This window comes from Microchirus variegatus (assembly GCF_963457635.1).
Source record: "Microchirus variegatus genome assembly, chromosome: 1".
Classification (NCBI taxonomy): Eukaryota; Metazoa; Chordata; class Actinopteri; order Pleuronectiformes; family Soleidae; genus Microchirus; species Microchirus variegatus.
Window position 1 is genome coordinate 11,078,607 of NC_139802.1, and position 27,754 is coordinate 11,106,360.

Here is a 27,754-nt window from a genome sequence, read left to right on the forward strand (position 1 = left end):
TAATCTGATTTTCAATAAGAAACACACAAACACACAAGCTTCAGATTCTTACAAACATGGACAAACACCCACACACAATGCAATCAGTGATGCCAAGACAGACAGCTCACTCCAGCTGACAAGCCCCCAACACACACACCCACACACACATGCGTCTGAAGACATCTTTCCACCACTGTCACACTGTCAAACCATCAAGAAGAGACAGAGGAAGATGACGGGCAGCATGACAGAAAATCAAGTGTTACACAGAGTGAGGGAAATGCAAAGACTTCTTCCCGAGATATATATAAACAAAAAAAAAAATGACAGACGCAAAATCGGTCAGTGATCTCCTCACAGGGCAGTTAAGTCATGCCTGCTGTTTGATGATTTGATGCTGAACATGGATGCACTGAAACAACAGCTGGCCTCACAGTCCCTTTACACATGCTAAGGTGTGAAGGAGCCCTGCTGATAAAGGATGAGTCACCACGGCAACTGAATTATTTGCAATGTCACTTTACATTCAAAGTTGTGCTCAAACCTACTGCTTATATGAGCTGTGGCAGAAATCGCTGCCTTGTTTAATCATTCAATGTCAGCTTTTCGCTATTAAAAGTTGTGGGTGCCGAATAGGTGGCCACTTCCAACTCACTTTCACAAAACATCTGTCATGTTGTTTTGTTTATTTCATCTTCGATATTAAACAGGGCTGAAACAATGCCTTGAAATACGTTTTCTGATTCTCAGCTGCTTAAATGTGAATATTACCTGGTTTCTTTGTTCCAAATAACAAAGAAGTCATTACAAATGAATGAGATTGGTTTGAGGACAACAAGACATTTGAGAACATCATCATTTTAAGGTTTGAAAAAAACAAATCTTCAACCAATCACAGTTTGCCACAACCTCCATGATTGTGTTTTTTGCCATTTCTTTAATTAAACTGCCTGAATTTGCGACAAGGGTCTTTTGATACAATTCATCTCCACACGTCCACCATCCAATATGCTCATCACATACAGTATACTGCTCCAGATCACATCCAGACTTCACCACGGGACTAATATTCTTTGATTCTTCACCAGCAGGAATAAAAATGTTACTACCACAGGCACTCCAGTGTGGATATAACTGTTAAAGTGATAGTCAGGTTTTTTAAGGTGAGGTATGAGGTACTTAGACATCAATCACAAGTGTGCCATCAAGTGCCCTGCCTTTACCGAGAACCAGACTTAGACATGGGCGCTCACTCTTACTACCAACATAGCTGTCAACAGGGACACAATGAACTTATTTTCGGCCATAAACTAAAGGCTGGCTTCATAAAAATGTACACCTGCCTTGTCCTACCATATCTTTGAATATCTTTGCCGCTTTCTCATGACAATAGACAGCCTTTTCTGACTGAAAAGAGTTTCCAGCCACAAAAAGCATTGTATGGATTTGTAAGCATCAATCAGCAGCTGCCTCCATCAGTAAATGTGTTATTTTGGAGTTTTGAAATCAGCAGCAGTAGACGAGCAGCCCCATGAGCTAAAAATGTTGATTTACTCAGGACAAAAAACCTGAACTATCCCTTCAAGTTCAAATCCCATGACCTTGTTTTCTTTGTCATGTTCCTCTCTCTCAGCCATTTACTATCACTTAACGGTTGAACATGACAAAATGTCGCAATAATTAAATAGTAAAGGTAATGTGCGTAAAAACATACTTTGACTGGCACAACTGTGACCAGTGAAAGGTGGATGGAACCAGATGGATGCCTACCAAATATTACAAATAAAAAAATGAAAACTGCACTGCTAAAACAGAGCTACGAGCTCCACTCCAGACTATACACCCCATCGACCAGGGAAAATTCCAGTTAATTTATTGTATTGTTGAGTAAAGTGTTTTCTGTTGTATGGTTCAGGTGGTAACGACCTTTCTGTCAGTGCTATTTTGCTTCTCAGTCTTAACACAGGAGCCTTGTCTGCCTTTAAACAAAATGGGCACAATCGACTTATATGAAAGTTAGTGATGATGTGCATGTGGCGTGAATGCAGCCTGAGTGCAGATCAAACCAGAAAAGAAAAGGTAATTAAGACTGAAAAGGTAATTAAGACTGATATGTTGATCAGAAAACTATTTGCAGGTGATTAATACATCATGTCTAAAATGTAAATTTCATTTCTCTTTTATGCGAATGAAATGCTACATATGAATCATGTTTTCAAGTAAAAATCTTTCTGCATTTATTTCTCACAGAGGGAAATCAGAAAGTAGGATCATTAATGCTAGGGAACAAAACATGTCCGTCATGCTACATTGTTTTATAATTGTTGTTTATTATTGAGAACAATGTGGAGCTGAAACCACAAAACCTTTAGCATTTCGCAACTTGGCTGCAGATTCATTTTCTGTTGCTGAGATAATGGCAGCTCTAATTCACTAAAACCTCAACAAGCACATGAACTGTATTACAGTACACGTCTATAATATGTGTAAATAGACAACCAGCTAATCTTTTCTTTGTTTTTTTTATTAAATAGAATTCAACAGTCACATCTCTTTTAGAAATAAAAGTTGTCAATAAGTATTCCACACATGCCATTTCAAGCAACTAATAAGCTGGTGTTATCGTTTTTGAGCCACAAACCTAAATCACAATGTGGGAGACCTGCTCACTGTGTAAGACACATACAATTGATCTTTGCATCCTTGCACATCTTTAAACAGACAACATTTGGCAAAATAAGCTTTCTTAATGGTGTCATCAGCTCGTGTAATTTTGCAGCATTAACACAATGGACTACAGTCAGTCGTCCACAGTGTTCCTGAGGTGAGGTTGACGCCCCCAGCAGTGCCTCTGCAGCCAGCAAGGGCAGTCTTAATGAACAGCAAGATACATGATAAATGTGGCCATATGGTGGAGCCGGATGGCCAAGCCAGGGGTGCTAGCTAGCTCCACTGCACCACACACACAAAAAAAAACACAGCCTCATACTTGTTTTCACGCCTTTGCTTGAAAAGAGGAGTCATCCAACTCTGCACAGCTACAGACAGCAGCGGGTACGGGTTAATGACCTCCAGGTCTTTAGGAGAGATGGAGTGTTATGGCACACTGTATGATATCATCACAGCACTTCCTGTCAAGAAGTTTCGCAGAAGTTGGACTGGGGACACAAAGCAACTGTGTGAAGTATTGTTTGTGCCTCAGTGCATAAATGCAGGATGTTTTTTTGTTTTTTTTTCAAATTTCTCTCACTCCATGATGATTTGCATTGCATGTGTGTTTTTGTGTATGTGCTATACACACATCCCTCTAAAACTATATACAAAAGGACTATAAAACTCACTTCATTTCATGTCTATACCTAACATGGCACAGTGCCAAAATGCAGAATAATTGCCAAGACAAAAAAAAAAGGGCAAGAGTAATAATAATGAATAAATTCCCCATTCTCAAACACAGAGAAGCCAATCAAAGCAAGTAGTATTAATATTAATTCAATAATACACTTGAAGAGTCTGACCTTAGAGTAAAAATGTTTCATTAAGTTAGAAAGTCAGTGGAGAAATGTGTAAGGATGTGCATTTTTACTATGGTGGTTAATGTTAGCTAAGTGCCTTTAGCATTATGGCCAACTTCAGTGTTGACTAGTTGTAATGTTAGCAATGTTGTGATGATAGGTCACAGGAGGAAAATCACAAGCTGGTTTACTGTCATTCTGACCTGTCTTACATGAACCAATGCCGCCATCAACACCTGTGCTTTTCCTGATAAAACAGATGAAGAAGCTCCACTAACATCCATGAACACCATTTTCATACACACTAAAGTCACACAAGACCACGTTAGCTTCATGCTAACAACACAAGCTACAGCCCACACCACAACACACAACATAAACCATAGCAAGAAGGGAATTACAGCATAATGTCAGACAGTTCAGTTTTTAGTGCTATTTCTGTAACACCTAATGATATTTTAAATTGGTTAAACCAGGTATTTCTAAGAAATTAATGACTTAATTAATTGTATGCATGTTATTGAGAGTCCACGGTCCACCTATATATTTCATGTCTTTCTGTGACTAAACGTCACTGAATCAATCAGCAGCCAAAGCAAAACAACTTTACCTTTCAAACGCAATGAACTTAAACCGTGTCTTACCTTTGACAATTGTCACCAAAACTCGCGTTTTACATCAAAACTCTAAGCTAACTCGTCTGTTGTGTGGTCTCGTGATTGAGCTGAGGGGGCGGGGTTTATGCATTGGTCAGGTGATAGATAGATAGATAGATAGATAGATAGATAGATAGATAGATAGATAGATAGATAGATAGATAGATAGATAGATAGATAGATAGATAGATAGATAGACAGATAGATAGACAGATAGATAGATAGATAGATAGATAGATAGATAGATAGATAGATAGATAGATAGATAGATAGATAGATAGATAGATAGATAGATAGATCTTTTTGTAGCTAAAGAGATCATGTCAGGATGGCTGTTCACCAGTAGGTGATTCAGGAGCACAATGATTAATGACTATAACACAAATGTAAGTAAATCTACAGACTGGCACATTATATTATATGTGTATTTGTGCTATGTGCTTTATTGTCTGTACTTTTTGATTTTGATGAAGATAAAATCACATTCCACAAACAAGAAGAACCAGGTAAGTGCAAGGGTCTGTACTGTTTTGGTCTTGCCACTGCAGACATAGACTCTGAGACTTAAATACACAAGCCATTGTTCCTCTTTCACAGCAAACTCTATTTCTCTCTAATTGGCTGAGCAAAAACAAAGAAAGGGCCTTGGGTGCCCTGCTGCAGCTCTGCTCTTTCAGTCCACAGGGATGCCCTCTGCTGTAACCACGACACAGTCTTAGATATGACTAACCTCTGTGCTGTATAAAGAAGGCCAGTTCCTGATTATATGGCACGGTTTCAGGGTCTATAATGAATCAGTGGGGCACTTCACATCAGAAGCACAACATGAAAACACATCGTGGGTTGCCAAGGATCCTTGTGAACTCAACAACAGTGCTCTAAGGCTGCAAGCATCTCACACAATGTTGAGTTGAGCCATTTTCTCTTTCAGTGTGTTTGTCAAAATCTAGGCTACAACACCATCCCGCTCCTATCACCAGCAGTAGTTCATAACACCATTCCTCCCACTGCAGCTCGGCACACAATTGATGGCCGATAAGCCTTAACCATGTGCAGTGAATGACTGTCCCAACTTCCCCAATGTTTTTGAAACAAAGACACAGAAATACTGGGGTCATATCGACTGTTGGTATAATTTGTGTTGGTGAAGTTTGGTTCAACTGTGTGAAACAACTCTGTGACAGCAGTATGATATATGACCGTACCACTGGCATCATTGATCTTAACTTTAACCGCAGTAGTGCAGTGGAAGATGATGGGCTGTTATATTGCAGAGAAAGGGATCACAGAGGGTACACTGTGATTCCACCATCCATACATGTCTCTCTGGTGATTAATTATAGGTGAATACGTTCTCCTTTGCCAAGAGACAAAGGCGAGTATATTCTGCATGTCTGTACTCTCTTCTAATTTTACAATGTTCCAACTCAAGGTTTTACAAGGCTATAAAAGGGATGTGTGGAAGTGTCCAACCTTCAGCCACGCTACTTCTCTTGGATGTAACTGGGATGCCTTTAAATGTCTTAGTGTCATCCATTGTAATCACTGGAACACCAAATAAACAAGCAGTGTCTGCAAGAATAAGTAAAAATAATGAAGAAACAGCATCACCTTCTGGTCAAAACTGATCATAGCATGTATCTGCTGTTTCCTCAGGTCTGCAGCCATACACTCTTGGGTCTTTGAGCTCTGCGAGTCCAGATTTATTGACAGCAGATGTTTGTATCAGACACAGACATGAAATGGTCATTCAAACAAACCACAGCTGCAATCGTTCACTATAGCATACTCACACAATACGGCAGCATCAATCTGCAGCTACTGCAGCGCTCTTAGTTTCAAAGGTTCAAAGTCCAAATGTTGTCAAACTTGATCAAGGACAGAGTGAATGTTCGTTATTTCCAAAGAACATAATATAACATCTAATTGCACAGGATATAACATAAATAATTAATGTGGCTCTTTAGGACATATGTAGCCGCCAATGTCCAATCGAAAGGGAATTGGGCTTGTAACCGGAGGTTTGCCAGTTGAAATCCTGAGACAGGTCAAGGACTGTGGTGTCCCTGAGCAAGGTAGCCAACCATCATTCCTCCTTGAGTGCAAATAAGTGCTGCCCTCTGCTCCTGGTTTGCAACACAGTCAATCTGCAACTTCTGTCATAATTAATTCAGCATCTGCTGGATGCTTTTACACCATAATTTGTACTATTTTTTTTTCCTGATTACTGGATATATGTGTGTGTGTATACAGTGTGTGTATTATTAAATCCTTTTTCTAGATTCCCTTAATTATTTGAAAGGATTTCTCACTGTAACTTCCAACAGTTGCCTTAACTTAACTCAAATTGACTTTGTGTTCCACTGCTATAATTTTCCAGCATATGTAAACCTAATTAGATGTTTCAAGTGACTGTTATTTCTGTAACATGTCACAGAGGTCACGCTTGCAAACACATCCCGAGTGCTCCAAACAAGCACTTAATTTGGGCACTGAACTAGCACGTGCATAGTAATGACCTTATTTGCATAAATAATGTCAGTCCATTTAGTGTGTTAATATTTGGCACATTTCTGGTTTCATCATTCGACAGCAACAGCGTTACACTGATGCTGTGACACACCTTGAACAGATCTTGTGTTCATTTCAGTGTGTTTACATGAGGTGTAACATGACGAAGGAGGACTCATTGATTTCTGTACCTCAGTTTCAGTAAATTCATTTTTTTTTACTATTTGTTTTAATGTCAGCAAATACACAATGCTAATTGGGCGTTATGTTAAACTGGTCACTGTATTTTTTTTTACCATACTGCGTAACAGAAAGTGGCATTAGATTTGAAATATACAAGAACATTTGGGTAAAAATGAAGCATCCAATGAGATATTAATTTAATTAAAACCAATTTCCCTTAACAGATGATACAACAGTACCACAATATTTGAAACATCACATTTCTGCCTCAAGCTCATTAACCTATTTTTAAGTTTAACAGTAGAAGCAGTCAGCAGCCCCTCATAGAAAATAGTTCCAACATCCCTGTAGTACCCTGTAAGAGATTGTACTGTCATAATCATACTCAATGATGCAGTGAAATGTATTTATTAACTCTTAAGGTCTTGACTAAAGGTTATTCGATGATAAGATTTTCAGATTTCTTATGGAGCTGCAGATGTAGTACAGCAGCACTGTCATTTTTGTTTATTATACACTTCTTTTTCAAGCCAAACGCACTAAAAACCCTGCTGAACTGAGAAACTTTACTATAATCAGAGCAGTAGAAGTGCTTTTAGGCAGCAAGATGATCTACAGTCAGGTACAAACAGGAAGGACACTGAATAGTTTAACAGCTCTGTAATCAAAGAGAAAGCCATGTCCCCATTTAACCTACCTACTCAGTGTTGTGATGTATCGTGAAGGACATTTAAGGTTTACACAAGTGGCACTATCGTTAAAGGCAGCAGCTCAGTGTTATAAAAACAGAAATAACTGTAGAGAATGTCAGTGAGATACTGGTCCACTCATATCAATGTGCTGCAACTACAAAATGTAAAAGAAGACGGTGATAAAAATAAATAAATAAAGCAACATTGAACTAGTAAATTATAACATTTAAAATAACAAACATTTCAAAACATTTGGAACATTTATCTGAAACTTAATGTTATAGTAAATTATAACATTTAAAATAACAAACATTTCAAAACATTTGGAACATTTATCTGAAACTGGCCTTTGTCTTTTATACAACATGACATAAACTTTGCCTCTGCACATGTCACTTAGCCTTTTCCCTATCACTTGAAACCCTGTTGTTTGTTGGCTCGTCATCTGCCATTGTTACCACTGTCAGTCATTTGCACTGTTGACCTTGTGTCACACAGCCACCGAGGTGTAGCCATCAGTCATTTGTTGTGCCGATGTCCTCCAGCACCAGTGTTTGTCAACAGCATCCTCAACTCGACCATGCTGGCCGCATTCTCGAACCTGAAGCCATCTATGACCAAGGTGTCCCCGTCTTCCTCAATGCTGGCCTCACACTCCTGATGAATCTGTCACAACAACATGCACAGCAGACCACACTGTGCACAGTATGCTTGAGCACATAAAAGAATAACAAGGTTGTTTGTGAAATAAAACCTTATACAGGCTTTAAAATGTGGTTTAATGTGTGCGTAAATAATTAAAAGGAACCGTTATGGGGACAATGGTTTGATGTCAACTGATGAAGTGATCAAATTATGATGTATACAATATACACCAAAAAAAACAGTTCAACAAGTTCTGTTCTGTTGTTCAAATATTGCAGACACAACTGCCCCTATTGCTGCCATAGGTGGGCCTGACCCTGGGCCAGTCAACTAACTGGGCCACACCCAGAACCCAAAAAATGTGTAATTGATGCAGCTTCAGGCCATTATATATCAAATGTTTGACATTAGAGGTCCTAAATTAAATCATAGATCAAAAACATTTCTGTAAAAACCAATTGGATTCTCAGTCAACCAAAAAAAGTCGAGAGAACATTTTATTTATTTATTTTGGCTGTTCCTGGAAATCTGGAGGAAATCCATCAGAAAGATTAACAATGACTACTGTTTGACCCCGAGTAACTTAATTGAATCCTGTAATTTTATTTTTCATCCTGAGTAAGTGTTTTGAAATGGAGCCTCTCAAGATGTGTTTTATGTCAAGCTTTTTGTCATTCACAGACTGTTTTTAACAGTATAATGTAGATGACTGGAGAAGATTGAGTGATTGTTGCTCTGCCAATTTACAAACCGTTCTTTGCTGCCTCTGGTAGGAAGGACATATTTCTGTGCTCGAGGCCAGCAGCTTCTCGATGTCGCTTAACAGCAGCTGGGCATCTGACAACACTGCAAAGATAATGACCCAAAAAACCTGTTAGTTGTTCTATTCCTTCCAAAACAAATTTGAAATATTGAGGCTTTTCTGCAGGAATTTATATGTGTCAGCCACAGTCTTTTTCTCCCTTTTTTTAAAAACTATAATAAATGCAAAGATTTCGGATAGACCCATTTAAGTTGTGGATTAAGAGAAGATAAATATGTATCTCTTGGGAAGGAAAAACTAGAAAACATGGAATGTTTATTTACGTTAATAAGGTAAACTGGTCTGATTTTATCTCACTGAGTCTAATCATATAACCTTCTAATCAACAGTGATGTGATGTTACACCCAAACAATTGTACATGTTCTCTTAAGCCAGTGCAAGAAAAGTTAAAACATACATGCTTTACATTGTAAGTAAAATACTGCGTTAACTTGGACAGAACAACACTAAAAAACAAATAGTTCCCACCAGAGTGACAGCAGCAAAATCAGCTGATATACAGAAGCGTTGGCCTTACTTTCAAGAGTCTTTGAAACGGAGAGCTCAGGTTTGTCTTCACTTGTCATGTTGTTGATCTTTGCAGGTATGTCCACACGCCCAGTTCTTGACTCCAGACTGATTGCTATAGGTGATTTAGATAAAGAATCTAGTTATGTTAATAGTTTCCAGTTTCCAAACACATCATCATCATTGATAATATGTCATGTACCACTTATAGTGATGCAGAAGAATCGATCACAAATGGAGTCTAACTGCAGGGGCAGGTAAAAAGAAGATATCATGGTGTTGAGCATTTCTTATATATTAATGAAATAATATGTAAATCTCAATGTGATTGAATACATTGATAACTTACAATTACTACTTCACATTTGATTATGGTCCACTATAGAGCATTTTGACAAAAAAATGACCAGATAAACCAACCACAATGATGACATTTCATTTTAATATTTAAATATAATAAACTTTTCCTTAATATATTGTTATTATAAGCTTGCTTCGTTATTGACACGTATAGCTACTTCCACAACTCCAGTTTTGACTCCTATGTCCTTGTCAGACACGAAAATGTATTATAACCTAACTAGCTTGATTAGCTTATGTTAGCTAACCACTAATGACCTCCCAGTCAAAACATTTAAAAAAAACTTTGCTGAGTCATTCGAATAATTGTTTCCTTTTCGTTGTCTGTTAATGACGTATACATACATTAGCAGCAATAGTAATACTTACTTTATGTGGAAGCTTCTCTTTGAAAGTTAAGTGTCGTGTTCCTCACCAGCTTAGCCTGTAGTTATCATTTGTAACCCTGTGTTGTCTGTTTGTTAGCTGCATAAGTAAAAAAGTAAAGGAAAGATTTTAAATACATTAGCTGGGGATGTGGTTATGGCTCAATTAAGAAATTATTATATGTTATTGGTTATGTGAACAATTCTTAATCTTAGATAAAGGGAAATATATATATAAAAAAATAAATTTATATTGGCATTGTTGAGAAAAAAAAAAAGCTGAAATAATAATTCGAATACAATACGGTACAATACAATACAATACAATGTAATATAATGTAACAGTGATATTAGCTATTATTATTATTACATGCTAAAACGGCTGGTCATGCCGTGGTTTTATTTTGAAATGTCTTCTGCAGTCAAGTGACTCCCGGAAGTTTTTGTTTCCTCACCTGTCAGTTCTGACACTGTGCGAGTGTTCATCCTCGTCTCTTTGGTTGTTTACCAGAAACAGGTCTTCTCTTATCAAGAATAAATGATCGCGCTGTGTGCTCGGCTGACACCGGACTGAGGACAGCATCCAAAGTGGTTAGTGGAGGTCGAGAGTGAAAAATAATCGACTGCTTTCTTGGTTAACCTAGCCACAAATGACGTTAGCTAAGCGCTAGCTAGCTGTTATCATAGATCGGTACTTTGATCCGCTGTAACGTTCGGCATTGTCATTGGTTCTTTGTTCGTCTAAGTCAATAGCTGCTGCTTGTTTTTTTGTTTTTATTTTTTAGTGCATACTATCAGTGTCTTTCGTTTTGTCTTGTCGGCTGTCCACACAGCTCACGGAAGCTAACACTATAACCTTATTGAATCGCACACAGACGAGTCGGTGATTGTTTACATCCTGACTGAGGCTGTTTGAACCACAAACGATCTCTCGATTTATACCATTGTAATGTTAGCCTTTAGCTCTCGTATTTTAATCTCATTGAGTTTAAATACACGACGTCTCACTCCGTGTCTTATATTTGGACTCATGTTCACTTTCGTTTTGAGCACTTGTCTTGCTGGGGTCACTCAGCCCTCATACCCCTCTCTGAAGTCGTCCATAAATGTCAGCTATGTTTTTTTAAATTATTATTATTATCTTGGTTTCTATCACTGGTGTGGCTCTATGCCACACCAGTCGTCCTTCATTTGAAACTTACTTCTTTTAGAGCTTCGGCCTTCAAGTGTTCAAACTTGGCTCCTCGGTGTTTGCTGCATCATTGCATGCTGACATCATCAGCAATAGCATTAGCTGTACTGTCTCAGCGCTGTTCCAAACCGAAAGTGTCCAGCAGTGTATTTTCACTCGTCTTTGGCACATGTTTAAGACATTTTCTAGTACTGACGTTTCTTGAGGATCCATCTCTCACAAATGTGTCTGACATGACTTGACTTGAAACCAAACCAAAACTGGTGTTACAATAGTTGTGAAATAAATATGTAGACAAACCTTTATCGCTTTCAGTGTAATATACCATTACGCATAACCTGTATAAGTAACGTTTAAGTTTCAACTTTGAAACAAAAGAAGTACTTCTTTTACACTTAAGTGAACTTGTGCAGCCCTAAAAAAAATCAGTGAAATAAGAGAGAATCCCAGGTAGTGTTAAAGACTTTAATAAATAAAATCAATACACAGTGCTGTAAGCAAACATGTTTCAGCTTGTAGCTTTCCTCAGCTTGATTAAAAAAACTAATTCTGTGTGACTTTGGAATGCTTTACCACTCACATTCCACGGCATAACTTGTCCACTCTTTAAAAAAAAAAACTCTTCCTGTGTTCTCCCTAGGTCATCTAGCTGCTACAGCGTAGGCCTGTGCAAGCATGGAGCCTCTGGCAGTGGATGATGACATCTGTATTCTTAAACACGAGACAGCCTTCACCACCTCCGGCGAGAGCCCGGTATCTGTGTGTGCTGGCGACGAGTCTGTCGCTTCCCACTTTGCCCTGGTCACAGCCTACGAGGACATCAAGAAGAGGCTGAGAGACACAGAGCGAGAGAATACTCTGCTAAGGAAGAGGGTCAAACAGCTGGAGGATAAGGTACTGGTGCACATGGCCAGGGAGTGGTGATTTCTGCAGAATTGCAGGGAGAGAATAGAAGCTAGAAAAGGGGAATAACAGCTCATGGAGAGTGACATTAAAAAAACAACTTATTGCAGTGGCCTAGAAGTTTTAGGGCACTACTTTGTTTTTATATCTGTCAAATTCTGCGATCATTGTCATTTAGATTGGAATGATGTGAGTGAAGGTTGGTCTTTAACTGTCAATGAGTTTAACTCATAAAACATGTGCATGTAATGCACAAGCATAATCCTGCTGTAATAACTTTTCACACTGTTGTGCTACTGTTCTATCTAATGGTAGGTCACACTTGTCACTTCAACCCATAGAAGCTGTTTTGTTTGAAAACTGCATATGTTTCCCATATATTCTGGATGTGTTCCATTAACGTGAATGGGAAATACTGTTCTTATACTGTATGGTCATTATAGCATTGTTAAAACAACAAATCGAATGGTGCCCGCCTAAAGCTGTTCACAGTACTGTATGAACATACACAAAATACTTTACTGGGGGCAACAGCATCAATAAACCTGTGGCCTACAGTGAACGCTAAAACCAACGAGAGATAAATCAGTAAACAGAGAGGAGGTCTGGGAAAACATGACATGTTTTGGAGCTCTACACATATGAAAAGAAAGCTCCTGGCATTTACTAATAAAAACACCATCTACACTACTATTTTAACGCAGCTGGAACGCAAAAGTGAAAACACGTTGAAAGATGTGCTTTTCTCATTTCTGTGCAGCTCTTCAGGCCTGATGCACCTCCATCAGAGGGTCCCCAGTATGTGAATAAGGCCTTCAGTGCTTACCGAGGTATCTATATAGAGAAGGAAGATCTGCAGATGGAGCTGAACAAACTGGTGAGTCCACTGGTTTATTTGAACCTTCCTCAAACTGACACGATCACGTATGTGGCAAACCTGAAAAACATAAAGAAAGGGTTGTCGTAGAAATACCTTCTGTATTTCAAAGCTTAGGTACAAGGTTATTTTATCCACATACAAATATAACACAAGTGCATTGATCTTACCGAGAGGGAGAGTTTTCTTCTTCCGCGTGAATGCTGACTCTTCCTGTTCATGATCCTTCTCTTTTAGAAAAAGGAGAAGAGTGAGAGCGAGAGGTTGCTGATGGAGCAGCTCCAGGCCAAAGAGTGGGAGCTGCTGCAGCTGAGGACAGAAATGGATACCAGCCAAGGTACAGGTAGAGCACATGGGCCTGCTTTGTTTTCTTTACAACAGCTGAGCAGAGCTTAGTAAAATGCATCTACAAAAATCATTGCATTTCATATGTGGCTTACACCTTTTAAAATACACTGTTTTCTGTGGATTTATCTTCCTATAGAGTCACGTGACTCGGGTTGTTTATGCCGCCATGATACATAGCAATGGATCAATATATCACAGAACCTGACAGGCTGACTACATCTGGCCCTTATAATGTGCTTTTTCACAAGTATGGAAAACAAATAAATAAAGCTAGAAAACATTGGATTCTATACCTGATATGAAGTGATCACTAGACGAGCAGAATACGTTGCCTGTGGGTGCGATCACTCTGTCTCCTTTGTTCGCTTCAAGCTCTTTTATCGCATTGAAATGATTGTATGTTGTCAAATAATTCAATTCAAAATGTGTAATGAACTGGCAATAATTTAGCCTGTATTTTTGTATTTATTTTGTGTCGTCAGTGATGAAGAGCCTGAACAGCCCTCAGGACTACTGGCAGGTGGACAGGGTCAGCACTGAGCTGAAGATCCACAAACTACAGGAGGAGCTTGAGAGAGTGACACTGGAAAACAGCAGACTGCTGGAGAGAGGTGGGGTAAGTATGCTATACAACAAGGGGAGCCTTATGTAAAGCACAGAGTGGAAGAAAAAAGAGGTGGAGGATGAAGAACCAGAGGAACCAGAGGGAACATCGGTGAAACATGTCGTGGAGAGTGCTGTAACGAGATGAAAGGAAAAGAGCAGAGGGAAGGTGTTGGGGCAGAGAGAGACAGGGTGACTCTGGGAAGATGTGGAAAGAAAAGAGGAACATACAGGTCGATAAATTAGTTCCTGAAGTATGAAAGAAAATTGAATGGGGGAAATACGTAAAGTTTGAAGGAGAGCAGAGGATTCTAAAGTTTGTTTCGTGATAAGTAAACATTGAAAAAATACTGAAAAACTCAATCTGACTCCCTGCTTTTCCTAACTCACTCTGTTTTAGGAGGAACCCCATGGCCTTAATGGACCAGACTTGGGCCTGACCTGTGACACAAAGTTTAACGCAAGGTAGAGTATTTTATTTATATTTGTACAGTAAATGAAGGGGGGAGTTAGTTTGGGGCTCACTTGATCTGCAGAAGAGAATTGCATTCTGTCACTATGGGATGTAGTTGTCCTCTTAGACCACTAGAGGAGGGTGTAGCTTTTTACATCTAAGTCTGTCTACATATCCGACACAATGAAGACCAGACTGACATCCACGAGAAACAGATTACATTTGCAGTTGTGTGGTAAAAGTCTGGTAAATATTTAAAGACGATATGTATATGTGTGTATATATATCAATATATATATCAATATATATACACACACACACATATACATATATATATAAACTAACGATTATTTTGGTAATCGATTAGTAGATCGAGATTAATCTGTCGATCATTTTCTTGATTAATCAATGAATCGTTTAGTTCAGAAAATGTAAAAAAAAAACGTTGATCAATGTTTGTCAAACCTGTAAATGATGATGTTCTCGAACGTCTTGTTTTGTCCACAAACCAAAATTATTCAGTTTTAATGATTTCTTTGTTATGTGGAGCAAAGAAGCAAAGAAAATATTCACATTTAAGAAGCTAAAACAATCAGAAATTTTGTTTTCATCATGAAAAAAGCTTCAAACCGATTATCGATTATCAAAATATAATGTTGATGATTAATTTAGTAATCGATTAATAATCGATTAATCGTTACAGCTCGAATATAAATGTATATATATATATGTGTGTTTGTATATATGCACACATGCAAGCTGCTGGATCTGTCCCTAAATGTACCATAGTCATTTGAACTCTGAACTCAGTACAGTCAGTAGCTGTGCTAAATGTGTCAAGTGAATCAAACTATATTGCAGGATTTAATATTAATCAACATGCACTCACTAGGAATTTTAATAATTTTGTAAACAGATTAGGCCTTGATCATTAAATGTCCAACTAATTCTGAAAAAAATCCACGTCTGCTTTGATAGTTTGAATTTCAACAAATGTGGATTTGAACATTGTCTGTGTTCAAGTATGCACATCAGTACACACACCTTTACAGTCTATGCGTTACCACATCAAAGCCTGCCTGTATGTGTACAACAACACTGGCCTTGAAGAGAAGCAGTAATGCTTTGAGCATATTGCTAAAATGCGATATTCTGTTGATGTGTAGCGAGAGGAACATGCAGCAGATGTGCCAGGCTTTGAACAGCGAGGTCAATCGTCTCGTCTCCGAGCTGAAGCACCAATCTGGTCTGATCGGTAAACTCAGGCCGCTGATCAAAGAAACAAGACAAGGTAAGGAACAATACAGAGACTGTGGTTTATGAATCTTTACAACCCATTTTTTTTTTGTTTGCATCTGTGATGACTGCCTCCTTGCTGCCTTTTCACACCTGCTCAACTTCAATTTATACTGAGAGCATCATGAATCCCCTATATACCCCGACAGAAATTTCTCACAGGTTACCACTTGCACGCAGGAACTGCAACACTTGTGTTGCAGGTGTTAATGTGATTGCAATTTAACTTTTCAAGCCAAATACAGATGAACCTGGTGACCCATCATGGCCAATTTGTGTCGTACTATAATACATTTTCTTTATGTATCACCTTGAAAATGCCATAGCTCACAGTGTTAAAGAAAAAATGTCAGACTTTTAAGGAAATGTACTAAGTGAAAAAGAGGGAGTTACTCCTGACTCCTCACGCCCTTTTAAGAGGTACTTCTTAACTGAGACGATGTTTTTTTCTGCTGCTCCTTGTCGCAATTTGTATGAGGGTGTGCAATCAGACTGCTAAGAAACACTGATAAAGGACATCGTAAAATGGTCTGTTTTACCTCTCCCCTCCCTCTGTGCTGATGCTTTCTATCCTCGAGGAGATTACCTCTGTTGTCAATTCCCTCAGACTGCCAGAGGAGGAGACCAGGAGGTGAAAATTGGAATGAAATATGGCAAGAAAATAAATCTTGGCCTATTTATTCCACTGAATAAGACTGTAATCCTGTAGCTTTAATGAGATGGCTGGAAAGAAATAAGAGAAGCAGGAGAAGCAAAGAAAGGGGAGGAGAAGGGGGAGAGCTATGTGTTTGGTTGGATAATACATCTGTATTCTGATAATGTTCCTTCGGTGGAATCACCTCTATTCAAATAACAGACTCAGGAGACCCTCATGAGACGGTGGATGGATGAAAGACAGTATAATACTGGTCAAAAGTTTTTCCTCTTCTTTTTTTTTGTAAAAATTCAGCCGTTCAAAATCAGTGAATAATATGAAGTGGTACAAAGGAAGAGGGAAATGTAAAGGAAAAAGACTGGTACAAAAAATTGTATAGAAAAAAAGTTAAGTCAAGTTCATTTATATTTAGTCTCGTCATTACTTTGTACTCTTGGTGAAAATCTCGTGTTTTTACGGTGAGCGTATTCAGCTGCTAATTAAAGTTCCACACTTATTGCTCAACATAATAATCAGCAACTGAAAAAAAAATGTGGGAATCTCAAACTTTTCACAAGTCCTGTAAAGATGTGTTTTTTTTAAGTTGAAGGAGGATTTGGAACAGAATTGATGGTGATTTACCAGCACAATGTAGTAAAACAATACTATGTCCTACACTTTGCTCACCACCTTTGTAAAAGTTATCAAAGGAGAAATCACATCAATTAAAAATTGATATCACAGAGGGACAAACACTTGAACCTGTTCATGGCATGTGATCTGTTTATAACCACACTAACAGTATCTTTAAAAAAAACACCTTTTTATTGCTTTTCACTCTCACTTTTCCTCCCTCTTTCCTTCACCTTGCTCTCTCTAGCTTCCTCCACAGTTCCAATCCAGTGTCTGGATGACGTAGAAAAGAACAACCACCCAGGTCCTCGGGCGTCCGTGCCTCGCCCCCCTAGTGCCCCCCCACTCCCCTCATGTTCTGGGCGCCCCTGCCCTCCTGTCGGTGGCCCATCGGGCACCCTGTTGCCAGACAGCCTGAAGGAGGACTGCTGGTACAATGGACCCTGGCCCTCACATAGCTGTTCAGAAGAGGCTTTAGCTGGCAGCAATGCCGGCTCTGTCGTCCTGCCCCCACCACCCTTGAACCAAGCTTCCCTGGACGAGAGCTCCAGGTCCTTCCCTAGTCCACCCAAGCCCAGTGACGCCATATTCTGGGAGGGACAATCTGCTGCATCCAGCTCCTCATCACTCATGGGAAACTGCAGTCCTAGGAGCCCTCCTAACACTGAATGGGCAAAGCCCTATTGAGAGCAACTTTGACGATGATTATGAAATAGTTTGCAGTTGGATGAAACGATGATGACTCGATTGATGACTTGACTCTGCAACCCTGCCACATAGCTACCACCTAACCTGCCTTAAGCTGATTAGACCACTCCCCTGGCCTGGACCTACTGGTTGTGGGAGCTAACTGAAACCAGAGGAAGCCTTTCAGAGGTGAAGACTCGGCAAACTTGCTGATTTCACTGCTCACTGCATTGGTGAACTTATCTGACCATGCAGAGGGAAGGTTGAGGAGAGAGAGAGAGACCCTGAGTAGAATCTAAAGTTTTTCTGTGAGTATGTGTCCTTGTGTGCACATGATTCAAAGTGTGTCCTAGCACGCATACGAGCAATTTAACTTCAGTGTGTGCATGTACGCACATTAAACAGCGCGTGCCTGTGTTTGCAGATCAGTGTGCGGGCATCTCTTGCCTACCAGCTATCTGTATCTCATCATAATGAACCCAGTAGGTTCTCAAAGAGCCTCTTTTCTTCATTCATTATGGCCAGTGATCACTGCGGCCACAGCTGGACACACGGCAGAATACTTTGTAAAACTGTATTCAGTAAAATGCAGGTCTTTTTACATTTGATCGCTGTATAGTATTCAAGGTCCCATGTATGTCTTGTGGTCATGTGAAGAAACTGTGTAGGTACAAGGACTTGATTTGGTTCTTTCTCTTCTGTGACTGAGGTTTAATTGTAGGGTAATCGCAGAGGTTTTGATCCAAATTTTAAAAAGCTACCAAATAAACCCGTCTTTTTCTCGATCGTTTTTCACATCAGTCCTTACATACATCATTATCGAAGAGTAGGAAGTCAATCACGCTATGCTTACCAAATCACTTTTGAGAATGCAGTCACAGTATTTGGATTTTTGAGATTAATGAGTCGCAAATAATAAACTTTGATCTTAAGGTGTGTCGTTGTCTGAAATGGAACATTATCCACGGGGGCACAAGAACAACTTCAACTGTTCTCACAGAAATTTCACAACTCCTGCAAATCTATATAAATCTGCCTGTTATCACATATTCAGTTTGCTTAGAACTAATTCTGTTGGAAAGGGACATGTATATGTAATGCTGTGAGTTGTTGGGTGTTCTTTTTTTTTTTTCTGTAAGAACTCGTGGAATAGAATGCATAAACTCCCCTGTATTTCTGAAAAACCTGATTAGGTTTGTGGAGATTTTGAACAATAACAAATGTATCTAAATAACTCTGTACTGTGCTGGTGTTAAGCTATGACACGTCCGTTTGGCAGAATGAGGTTCTCATTTCATTTCTCTTTTTACAAATAAACTGAAGGATGTACAAAAGAAAAACACATTATAAACAGTACACAACATACATAAATGGAAGAATGTGCATATCTGTATAAATGTAAATGGTGGGCTTCAGTTCTCTGCCACGCTGTTTTGCACTCCAACACACACATATATATTGTTTTTTGTTTTTTTCCTCCCTCATCCCAAGACGTCTGATCTGTGTAAGAGCAGTCTGCAATGGTGGCAACTTAATAAGTGCACTAACATGCAGAAATGTGAGAAGTAACTTGACAAATAGGTGCACAAAGCACAAAAGGGCACGTATCATTGAAAAAAAGGTTGTTCCCCCCCATTTTCTTTCTGGTTTATAACTGTGGTCTTTTTGTTAATTCATTTTTCAAGAATTGTTCTTTTACAGCAGTAGTTTCATACTTCTGTAAACGATTTGCAAAACAAAATGCAATGTACAGTAGATACGGATTATATTTTAGATTTACTGCACTTCAGACTGTTTGTAAATATGATCAATTAAACAAATGAAAAGGAAGTGGGGTTTGATCGGTCTCTGAATTGATTTTTTTTATTTAATGAACTAAGTGGAAAATATATCGAGCCTTTTCACAGTTGAAAACATGTTTTTTTGTTTGTCCGTTTGGTAGGGCATCCTGTCCACACACTTACTAGTAGTATGGCTGAACGATTTTGAATAAATATGCGATATGATTCGCGATATCAGAGCGAATGGTCATTTTCACATTATTCTCATTCGAAATTTTTGAAAAGGATTACTGTGTAGATGTGTGTGTAGATCTAAGAAACAAAGATGTACTCTTCAGTCTGTAGAATAAGATGTGTATAGCTCAAGACAATGATCTATAATATTTAGATAACATTTCAATTAATTGTTCAGCCCTACTTCGTAGTATAATGACTCTTATTGTCCATCAAGTCCATGCTCAAACTACTCACTTCAACAAAAATGTTACAGACAAGCATTTTGAAACACTTCAGGCTTTAAAGACTCAAAACCAGCATTTGCCATTACTTAAACTGCATGTTGATAAATGTCAAATTAAAGATAACTGTGAACCGTAAACTGTGATCACTAACATTTTTAACAGTGTAAAGTGGAAAAAAAAACACCTATGAATATGAATCAAACACACTTTATCATAGATTCACTTTACTGACATTGTCACATTTCATTGCATATGTCACGTCACATTTTTTCATTTATAGTAGATCTTTAACGTATGCTGTACAAATCTGAAATCATTAAGTCCTTTTTTCTTTGGATGTTGATAAACAGAAGATAATCCAGGCTGCGGGAGCAGGTAGATTAAATAAGCCCAATTAATGTGCTGGTAAATGTTAAGTCACTAAACGTAAATATCAATTATCCAATCAACAGAGAACAGATATATACTATATTGTAACCTTTATGGGCATCTGAGGAAAAACAGTATGCAAATATACAGAAATATTAGAAATAAGAACAAACATGATTTACAGAACACACCTGTTTTCGTTACATTTGCAGCAGATTTAAGTTAAACAGGCATGTGGCGTCATCAACACAGTCTGATTGTTTGGGTGTCACGATTCCTATTACATGCTAGTTGGGAGTTTCTGTGTTCTGCGCTTTAACGGGATCCCTGTTCTTTCGAACTCCATTTTCTCTTTGATGTACTCCCGTTTACACTCCTCGAAGAAGGCAGGGTCCGTGTAGCTGGTGGAAGACAGAAGTTCCAGTATTTATTTTACAGACTGAACCTAACCTGGTTTGAAAATGTTTGCCGATGGTCATGGACCAAAATTTTACGTGTTAGTGGGGGCAGGAAATAACAAGGGGAGCCATACTGTTGTCTGTGTACGTGTCGAGTGAAAAAAAAAAAGACACAAAACACTCACTGTGTCGTCAGACATTCCTTCAGCGCCGAATTCTCCTCTCTGCACTTCAGCACCATGAGGAAACCAGTTTCTTTACAACAGTGGTTGAAGGCTGGAGGGAGATGGAGAAATCATAAAACGGAAGTTAAGGGGGGCTCGGCATGAACAACGGTTCACCAAGCTACACCTCATCTTTGCACTTGTGGGGCCATCGCGAGGCTTCTTATCAAGTTGAAATCTACATTTCCTCCTTCACACAAAGACTGAAATGAAGGACTGAGCAAATGTACTGGCCACAAGGTAGTAGTATATGTGGCCAGCCTGTTTCCACATTGGCTCTTTAACAGTAACTGCAAATCTAAACAGGTTTTTCCCCCCTCCCTTGAGTATTACAAATAGGTAATGATTCACTGATCATAACAATAACTAGGCAATAAAACAAAGAAACATTGACAGAAATCACAGGCCCAACATTATAAGGGGTGTGAAATATGTGACAGTAAGTTTGAGTCTCTACAGGGTAAGGCAAAGCTCACAAGCAAATAAGTGATATTCTGACATCAGAAAACCTTTAACCTGACTGTAAAAACCATTAAGGCATGTTTGAAGGCACAAAGTGGCTTAAGTTAAAACACCACATTCAAACCACCTGAGACATTATGACCTATATGACGTGGCAATCCCAAGCGACAGCAACATCAAGAAGAAGGACCACAATTTCACTTCACTAATGACGCAAATTAAGAGTGACTTTGATCGGTGGTCTCTTTTACATTTATCTGTGGCCGCCAGAATCAATACAATAAAAATGAATATTTTGCCTCGTTTTATGTATTTGTTTCAATGCATACCGATTTTTATCCCTCGCTCCTTTTTTCGTAAACTCGACAGCATTATTTTGGATTTTATTTGGAATAAGAAGAAACCTAGGTTATCATTACAATCACTTCAAAGAACTAAAGAACTGGGAGGGATGGCTCTACCAAACATGCTATTTTACTATTGGGCGGTGAATATAAGGAGTTTAAATTTTTGGATTCAGTATAAGAACTTGGAGGCTCCGCCTATGTGGTTAACTATAGAAGCTAACTCTACACATCCGGCCACATTGCAGTCTCTATTACACTCACAGCTCCCCTCCTCTGTCTCCATGTATACAAAAAATATAATTGTAGTGTCTTCATTGAAAATATGGGCCCAATTCCGTCGCTTTTTTGGTTTCCAATCACTGTCCACTAAATCTCCTCTGATTGGTAATCACCTATTTCCTCCCTCCTTGATGGATAATGCTTTTTTATTATGGGATCGATTGGGAGTGAGGTGCGTCAGGGACTTATTCATAGACGGGATATTTGCTTCTTTCCAACAATTAGTAACCAAATTTTCTTTGCCAAAAAGTCACTTTTTTAGATTTCTCCAAGTGCGAAGCTTTGTCTCGAGTACATATGCTTGTTTCCCGGCTTTACCTCCTGACTCTGATTTGGACAGCTTCACGAATGCCCTCTCATCTCTTAAAGGGGCTGTGTCTGCTATATATTCCAACATTCATAAACTCAGATCAGGCCCCTTGGAAACCTATAGAACAACTTGGGAAGTTAGTCTTGGTATAGAAATTTCAGAAAGCATGTGGAGTGAGGCTTTACGCAGAGTGCACAAATCTTCCATTTGTGCTAAACATTGTTTTATTCAATGTAAGGTTTTGCATCGTGCTCATTATACAAAAGAACGTCTGTCAAAAATGTTCAAGGATGTGTCACCGTCTTGTGATCGCTGTCATCAAACCCCCGCTGATTATATTCATATGTTCTGGCAATGCCCACATCTCTCTAAATACTGGCAAGAAATATTCTCCACCCTATCTACAATTACAGGTGTAACAATTTCTCCAAATCCATTTACGGCTGTTTTTGGGGCTGTGCTACCCCCACTCAGCCTCTCCTCCTCGCAAAAAGATACCTTGGCCTTCACCACCCTTCTTGCCCGAAGGTTAATTCTATTGAGATGGAAATCGGTTCCACCTCCCACACATTCGCAGTGGCTTAAGGATGTCCTACACTTTCTAGGACTTGAAAAAATTCGGTGGTCACTTCGTGGACAATCGGGAAGGTTTGACAGGATTTGGAGCCCTTTTTTTGTCCTAGTTAATGACACGCAATCTACATTTACACCAGACTGATTGGGTGAATTAATATAACATTGTACGCTAAGGTCACTTAATGATACGTTTCATCTTGCTCATTTAAAATGTTTTATTTTTTCTTTATTTATTTGTTTGTTTTCTTTTTCATTTGAAGCTGTCTTTCCACACTTTGTTTATCTCAATTTTTTTTTTTTTTTCTGTTATGTGCTGGGGGAGTGTACCGAAAAGGGGAGGGGGGGATGGGATTATTTTGTCTTCTTTTTTGCAGATTCTACCCTATTGTTGTATGGTAACATTGTTCTGCATTCTGCATTTGTGATTGTTCTCTGCAAATAATAAAAAGAAGTTTAAAAAAAAAAAAAAGAAGAAGGACCACAAGGAGCTTGAGAAACATCAAGGGCTGAAAGAGGAGCGAGAGAAGATGTGGGGAGAAAAGGCAACTGTGGTCCCAGTGATAGGAGCACCAGGAGCTGAAAGTGGCTCCAACAGACTCCAGTAGCAACATTTGCAATCTCTGTCCAGAAGGGCGCAGTCATAGGAACGGCGAAGATACTGCGCAGAACCCTCAAGTAGAGGACTCAAGCTTGGAGGAGGACACAAGACCGCTAAAGTGGGCTATTGTGTGTGTGTGTGGTGTGTGTGTGTGTGTGTGTGTGTGTGTGTGTGTGTGTGTGTGTGTGTGTGTGTGTGTGTGTGTGTGTGTGTGTGTGTGTGTGTGTGTGTGTGTGTGTGTGTGTGTGTGTGTATGCCCTCCCATGCCCCCATTCGCACACACACAAAAAATATATTTACCTTTATCAGTTATGGCATAAGTATGGTTATCACACCGACACTTTCATCAAGATGCAGATGTGAAAAAAACCCAAGTGCAAAACCAATTTAGAGAAGCACAACAGTGCGACTAATCTAATCAACCAACGCCTGTCCCATGATATTAATAGAGACTGCCTTTCCGATCGCAGCAACACCAAAAGGTAAATCTATGAGACTGGCTTGATACAAAAACGGGTTGGGTTCCTTTCACTTCTAGGGTGCTCTTTAAGCCATTATTAAAGATGCAGAAGTGCAGTTTGACAGTTAGAAGAAAGCAGAAGCTAAAGGGCCATATGAGATTGTGTGAACCACTAATACTTAATTAGATATAACAAATCTTATGAGACTGACGCACAGGAAGTTTCGCTTGAAAACATACTGTCCAGTTGAACTACGCTAAAAGCCGACTCATAGTCTCATACACGTTCTTGTCATGATTGTCCACTCAAGAGGACGTGTCAATACATCAATGTTGTCTTGTGACGAGTAAAGAGGGTGCCGTCTGCTGGACAACTCTGTAATTACTTCAAACTGACCAATGCGGTTCTAGTCTGTATATTTTGAATTCAAATTGGTTTTACATAGTTTGCGTTTTTAATTATAACATAGAACTGTACTGTAGAATTGTACTGTGTGTTCATAAACATAAACAGTGCATTAATATGACTAATTTGGGCAAGCAATCAAATCTTGGCCTTCAGGGTCGTCAGGGTTGAATCAATTCAGAAAATCAGTAGTGCTGCCCTGGAAATACTATGGGGTGTGCAAAGGCATACAAGCAGAGAGCTAACACAGGAAAACCAGAGACACAGAAACAATGCGGGTTCTTGTTTTTCGCCAAATACAATCACAGACACAAACATACAGAAAGAGATAGATGGCGGAGGGTGTAGGTGTGAAAACGAGTGGGACGAAAAGCTAGCAATGTGAGGGTGGTTTCCATTACCTGGCTGCACAGCTGCCGTCTGTCCCACCAACCCAGACTACATGTGTATTGTCTCACTGTGAGAACAGTACATGCGTGCTAGAAACCACATAACCCAGTCACTATCTGGCTGATGTGCTGCTGAGGCACGCTGAGCTGCACTCACCACTTCCAATGCGGCCTGCTCCTCAATTCAGAGAAAATAAGTGGACTCGAGAGGCAGGTGTTTACAGTGGCAGGAAATGGTTCAGCAAGACAGATTCAAAAGGTAAAACAAAGGAACAAAATGGTTTTAAAAAAAAAACTCCTTTGATGGGACAGATCAAAACACACTGTCAGAAACAGACTGCATTATGATCTATATGTCATGTTGAAAGACACAAGACTTCTACATATGTGCGAACACAAGAGTCTAACACTATTAGGACAGGATCCTTGAGAAATTCATAATAAAGTCAAAAGGTTCTTATTGGGTAATGCACCATCCTGCCTAAACCCTGCACACTTGATCCAAGTTTCAAGAAAATCGGTTTGTATATTTTGCATAATTCTGACAAAGACACAAAAATATAACCTAAAATATGACAGGTGCATTGCTTCGAACTAAGACTATAGAGTCATGTCATGTATGAAGCTGTTTGATACTATTACTAAGTTTGATAGAGTATGGTACAATCTGGAATGGTAAAGCCCTGAGTCAGGCTTGCATTTGGACTAAGAACTTTGCTTGGTGGGCAGGGTGTGCATCGTGCCGGTGCAACAACCAGTGACCAATCAGCTGACTAACCTTACCTTATCATTTTATTCTGGTGCCAAAAATAGAATGGTAGGTGCTGGTTATTTTGGTACTATTATAATGGAAACACAAACAAATGCTTACTGTACTATACCAAAATAAAAATGACCCACTGATAGAAGTTTAAATTAACTTGAGCAATCAGCCTCTATCAACAGGTAACAGGTAATTTAAATTACTGTTGCCAAACGAGGGTCAATAGTTGGAACAGTAGGAACTATTTATATCATTCGACTCAGTGGATCATTTGAAAATGTGAATTGCAAAAAACCCTGAAACTGATGAGGAATCTGCGATAAGTAAATATGGCTTTTAAGGTAAAATATTAACTTCCATTACAAGATTGGAGGTAATAAATATTATATAATATATAAATAGAAACAGTAAAGAAATAATGTCTTGAGCAAAGAGTGACGTCACACTCATTTTCATTGTTATCAGGGCCTCTGTTTAGGTTAATGAACAGGTAGCTGCTTCAGAATACCAGGCCCCGTCTATAATGGCGCTCCATTTGACAGAATTATTTACCACATTTCTGTTGAAGCAAGCACATTTGAAGCTTCCCCAATAACATTTTCCATGTGTTGATTTGAAGCTAAGCCTCTGGATTTACTTCCAGACAGCTCCTATTTTGGCTGAAAAAAAAGTCTCCAGACAACAGAAGATATAAAACCAGCATTGATATTGATGTGGCATCTCTGCATTGGTGAGCTCTACAAAATGACCCAGAGCTCCTGGACACACAAGTAACATGATGCATACATTATGCTGCATGGCTGTTTTCATTGGTTACTGACCAGAATAGGCACAAAAGCTGGCAGTGTCTGTCACACTTGCTTTGCTTCTGCCATCACTAGTGGTGCTCAGGTACTGCATGATTAATATGAGAGCTGAAACCACTTTTAGCATAATAAATCCAACACTACTTCATGATAATTGTCTCCTTTACGGTGGATGTAAAATTTAGGGAACCACATTTTAGACTTCAAATTGTTTGATGGAAAACATGTTAACTTCTACTGCAGAATCAACATACTTGGGTGGGAAAACAGAGTCAGTTTTACCTTCAACTCTCTCAGCACAGCGCTCCCTAGCTTTCTCCCTCATCATCTTGGGGATCAGGACATCTTTTTCCACGTGCCTCAGGGGAACCTCATCTGAGGAAGTATGGAAATAAATACACACATGGTCATCCTTAAGAATCATGAACAGCATCCTCCACTAGCCATATTAACACAAACAGCCCAGGTCCAATCTGTACACAGTATATGTCTGTTAAAACGTTTACGTCCCACTGAAACATGGAACAACAGCAGCAATCTGATAATACCTCATATTCTTGTTCATAGTCTCATATTCAGTCCGGAAATAAGTCAACTGTGTAGTGGACGAAGCCACTAAGCTACATCTACATAGCTAGCTACTAGCTAGCTCATGAGGAGCCTTCACTGGATGCACGAGACTAAATAAAGCCGTTTTAAAAAACGGTTTCTCTTAAAACATACCCCATCTAACAGCCAACAGTGTGTTAAAGCAACGTCATGCACTAGAACATCGGTCATGTTTAATACCTGCGTTAGCTGCCTCCATAACGATGTACTCCTCAAAACATTACAACATTGGACCAATGTGACCTAACGCACACACGCTCACAATTCTTCCGCTGACGTCATTGGGAAGCGCAACAAAAAATAAATACAGGTCCTACAGCGTAACTCGTCCCGAAAACAAAGGAAACCGTTCGAACCGCTAACGCATGTAAAGGTCATCGTTTCGAATTATAACATTATAAAACGTTTTATAATTTGAATTCTCCACTATATAGTAAAGAAAGTGAAGTAGATAACTTATATGTCGACAATGAAAGACGCATTACCATGAAAACTATTTTAAAAAAATAGCACTTGAGAGAATATGGGAGATGAAAAGCACATAAATTCCAGTAGGAATATTAAATTTGGTTGCCCTCTTTGCTCACAATGTTTGGGAAACGTCAAGAGTTACAAGAGGTCCAGCCCCCATTTCAAGGGATGCAGCTTC

The 27,754-nt window shown here is 39.1% G+C and overlaps 2 protein-coding genes across 2 annotated transcripts; one reads left to right on the forward strand and one right to left on the reverse strand.

Annotated features, from left to right (window-relative positions):
* The first annotated feature begins 10,702 nt into the window (after nt 1-10,702).
* On the forward strand, nt 10,703-19,551 carry azi2 (5-azacytidine induced 2). Its single transcript, XM_083892780.1, is given in 10 exon segments — nt 10,703-10,831; nt 12,073-12,326; nt 13,096-13,212; nt 13,450-13,549; nt 14,043-14,176; nt 14,564-14,628; nt 15,784-15,908; nt 17,428-17,516; nt 17,519-17,551; nt 17,553-19,551. Coding segments are annotated over 9 exon segments (1,197 nt in total). The 5' UTR covers nt 10,703-10,831; nt 12,073-12,107; the 3' UTR covers nt 17,868-19,551.
* A 263-nt stretch (nt 19,552-19,814) lies between these two features.
* cmc1 (C-x(9)-C motif containing 1) lies at nt 19,815-27,374 on the reverse strand. The gene is made up of 4 exons (XM_083892803.1): nt 27,286-27,374; nt 26,779-26,871; nt 21,062-21,152; nt 19,815-20,879 (listed from the first exon to the last, which is right to left on the reverse strand). The coding sequence occupies exons 1-4, from the start codon at nt 27,302-27,304 to the stop codon at nt 20,759-20,761; spliced, it is 324 nt and encodes a 107-aa protein (XP_083748929.1). The 5' UTR covers nt 27,305-27,374; the 3' UTR covers nt 19,815-20,758.
* Between the last annotated feature and the right edge of the window lie 380 nt (nt 27,375-27,754).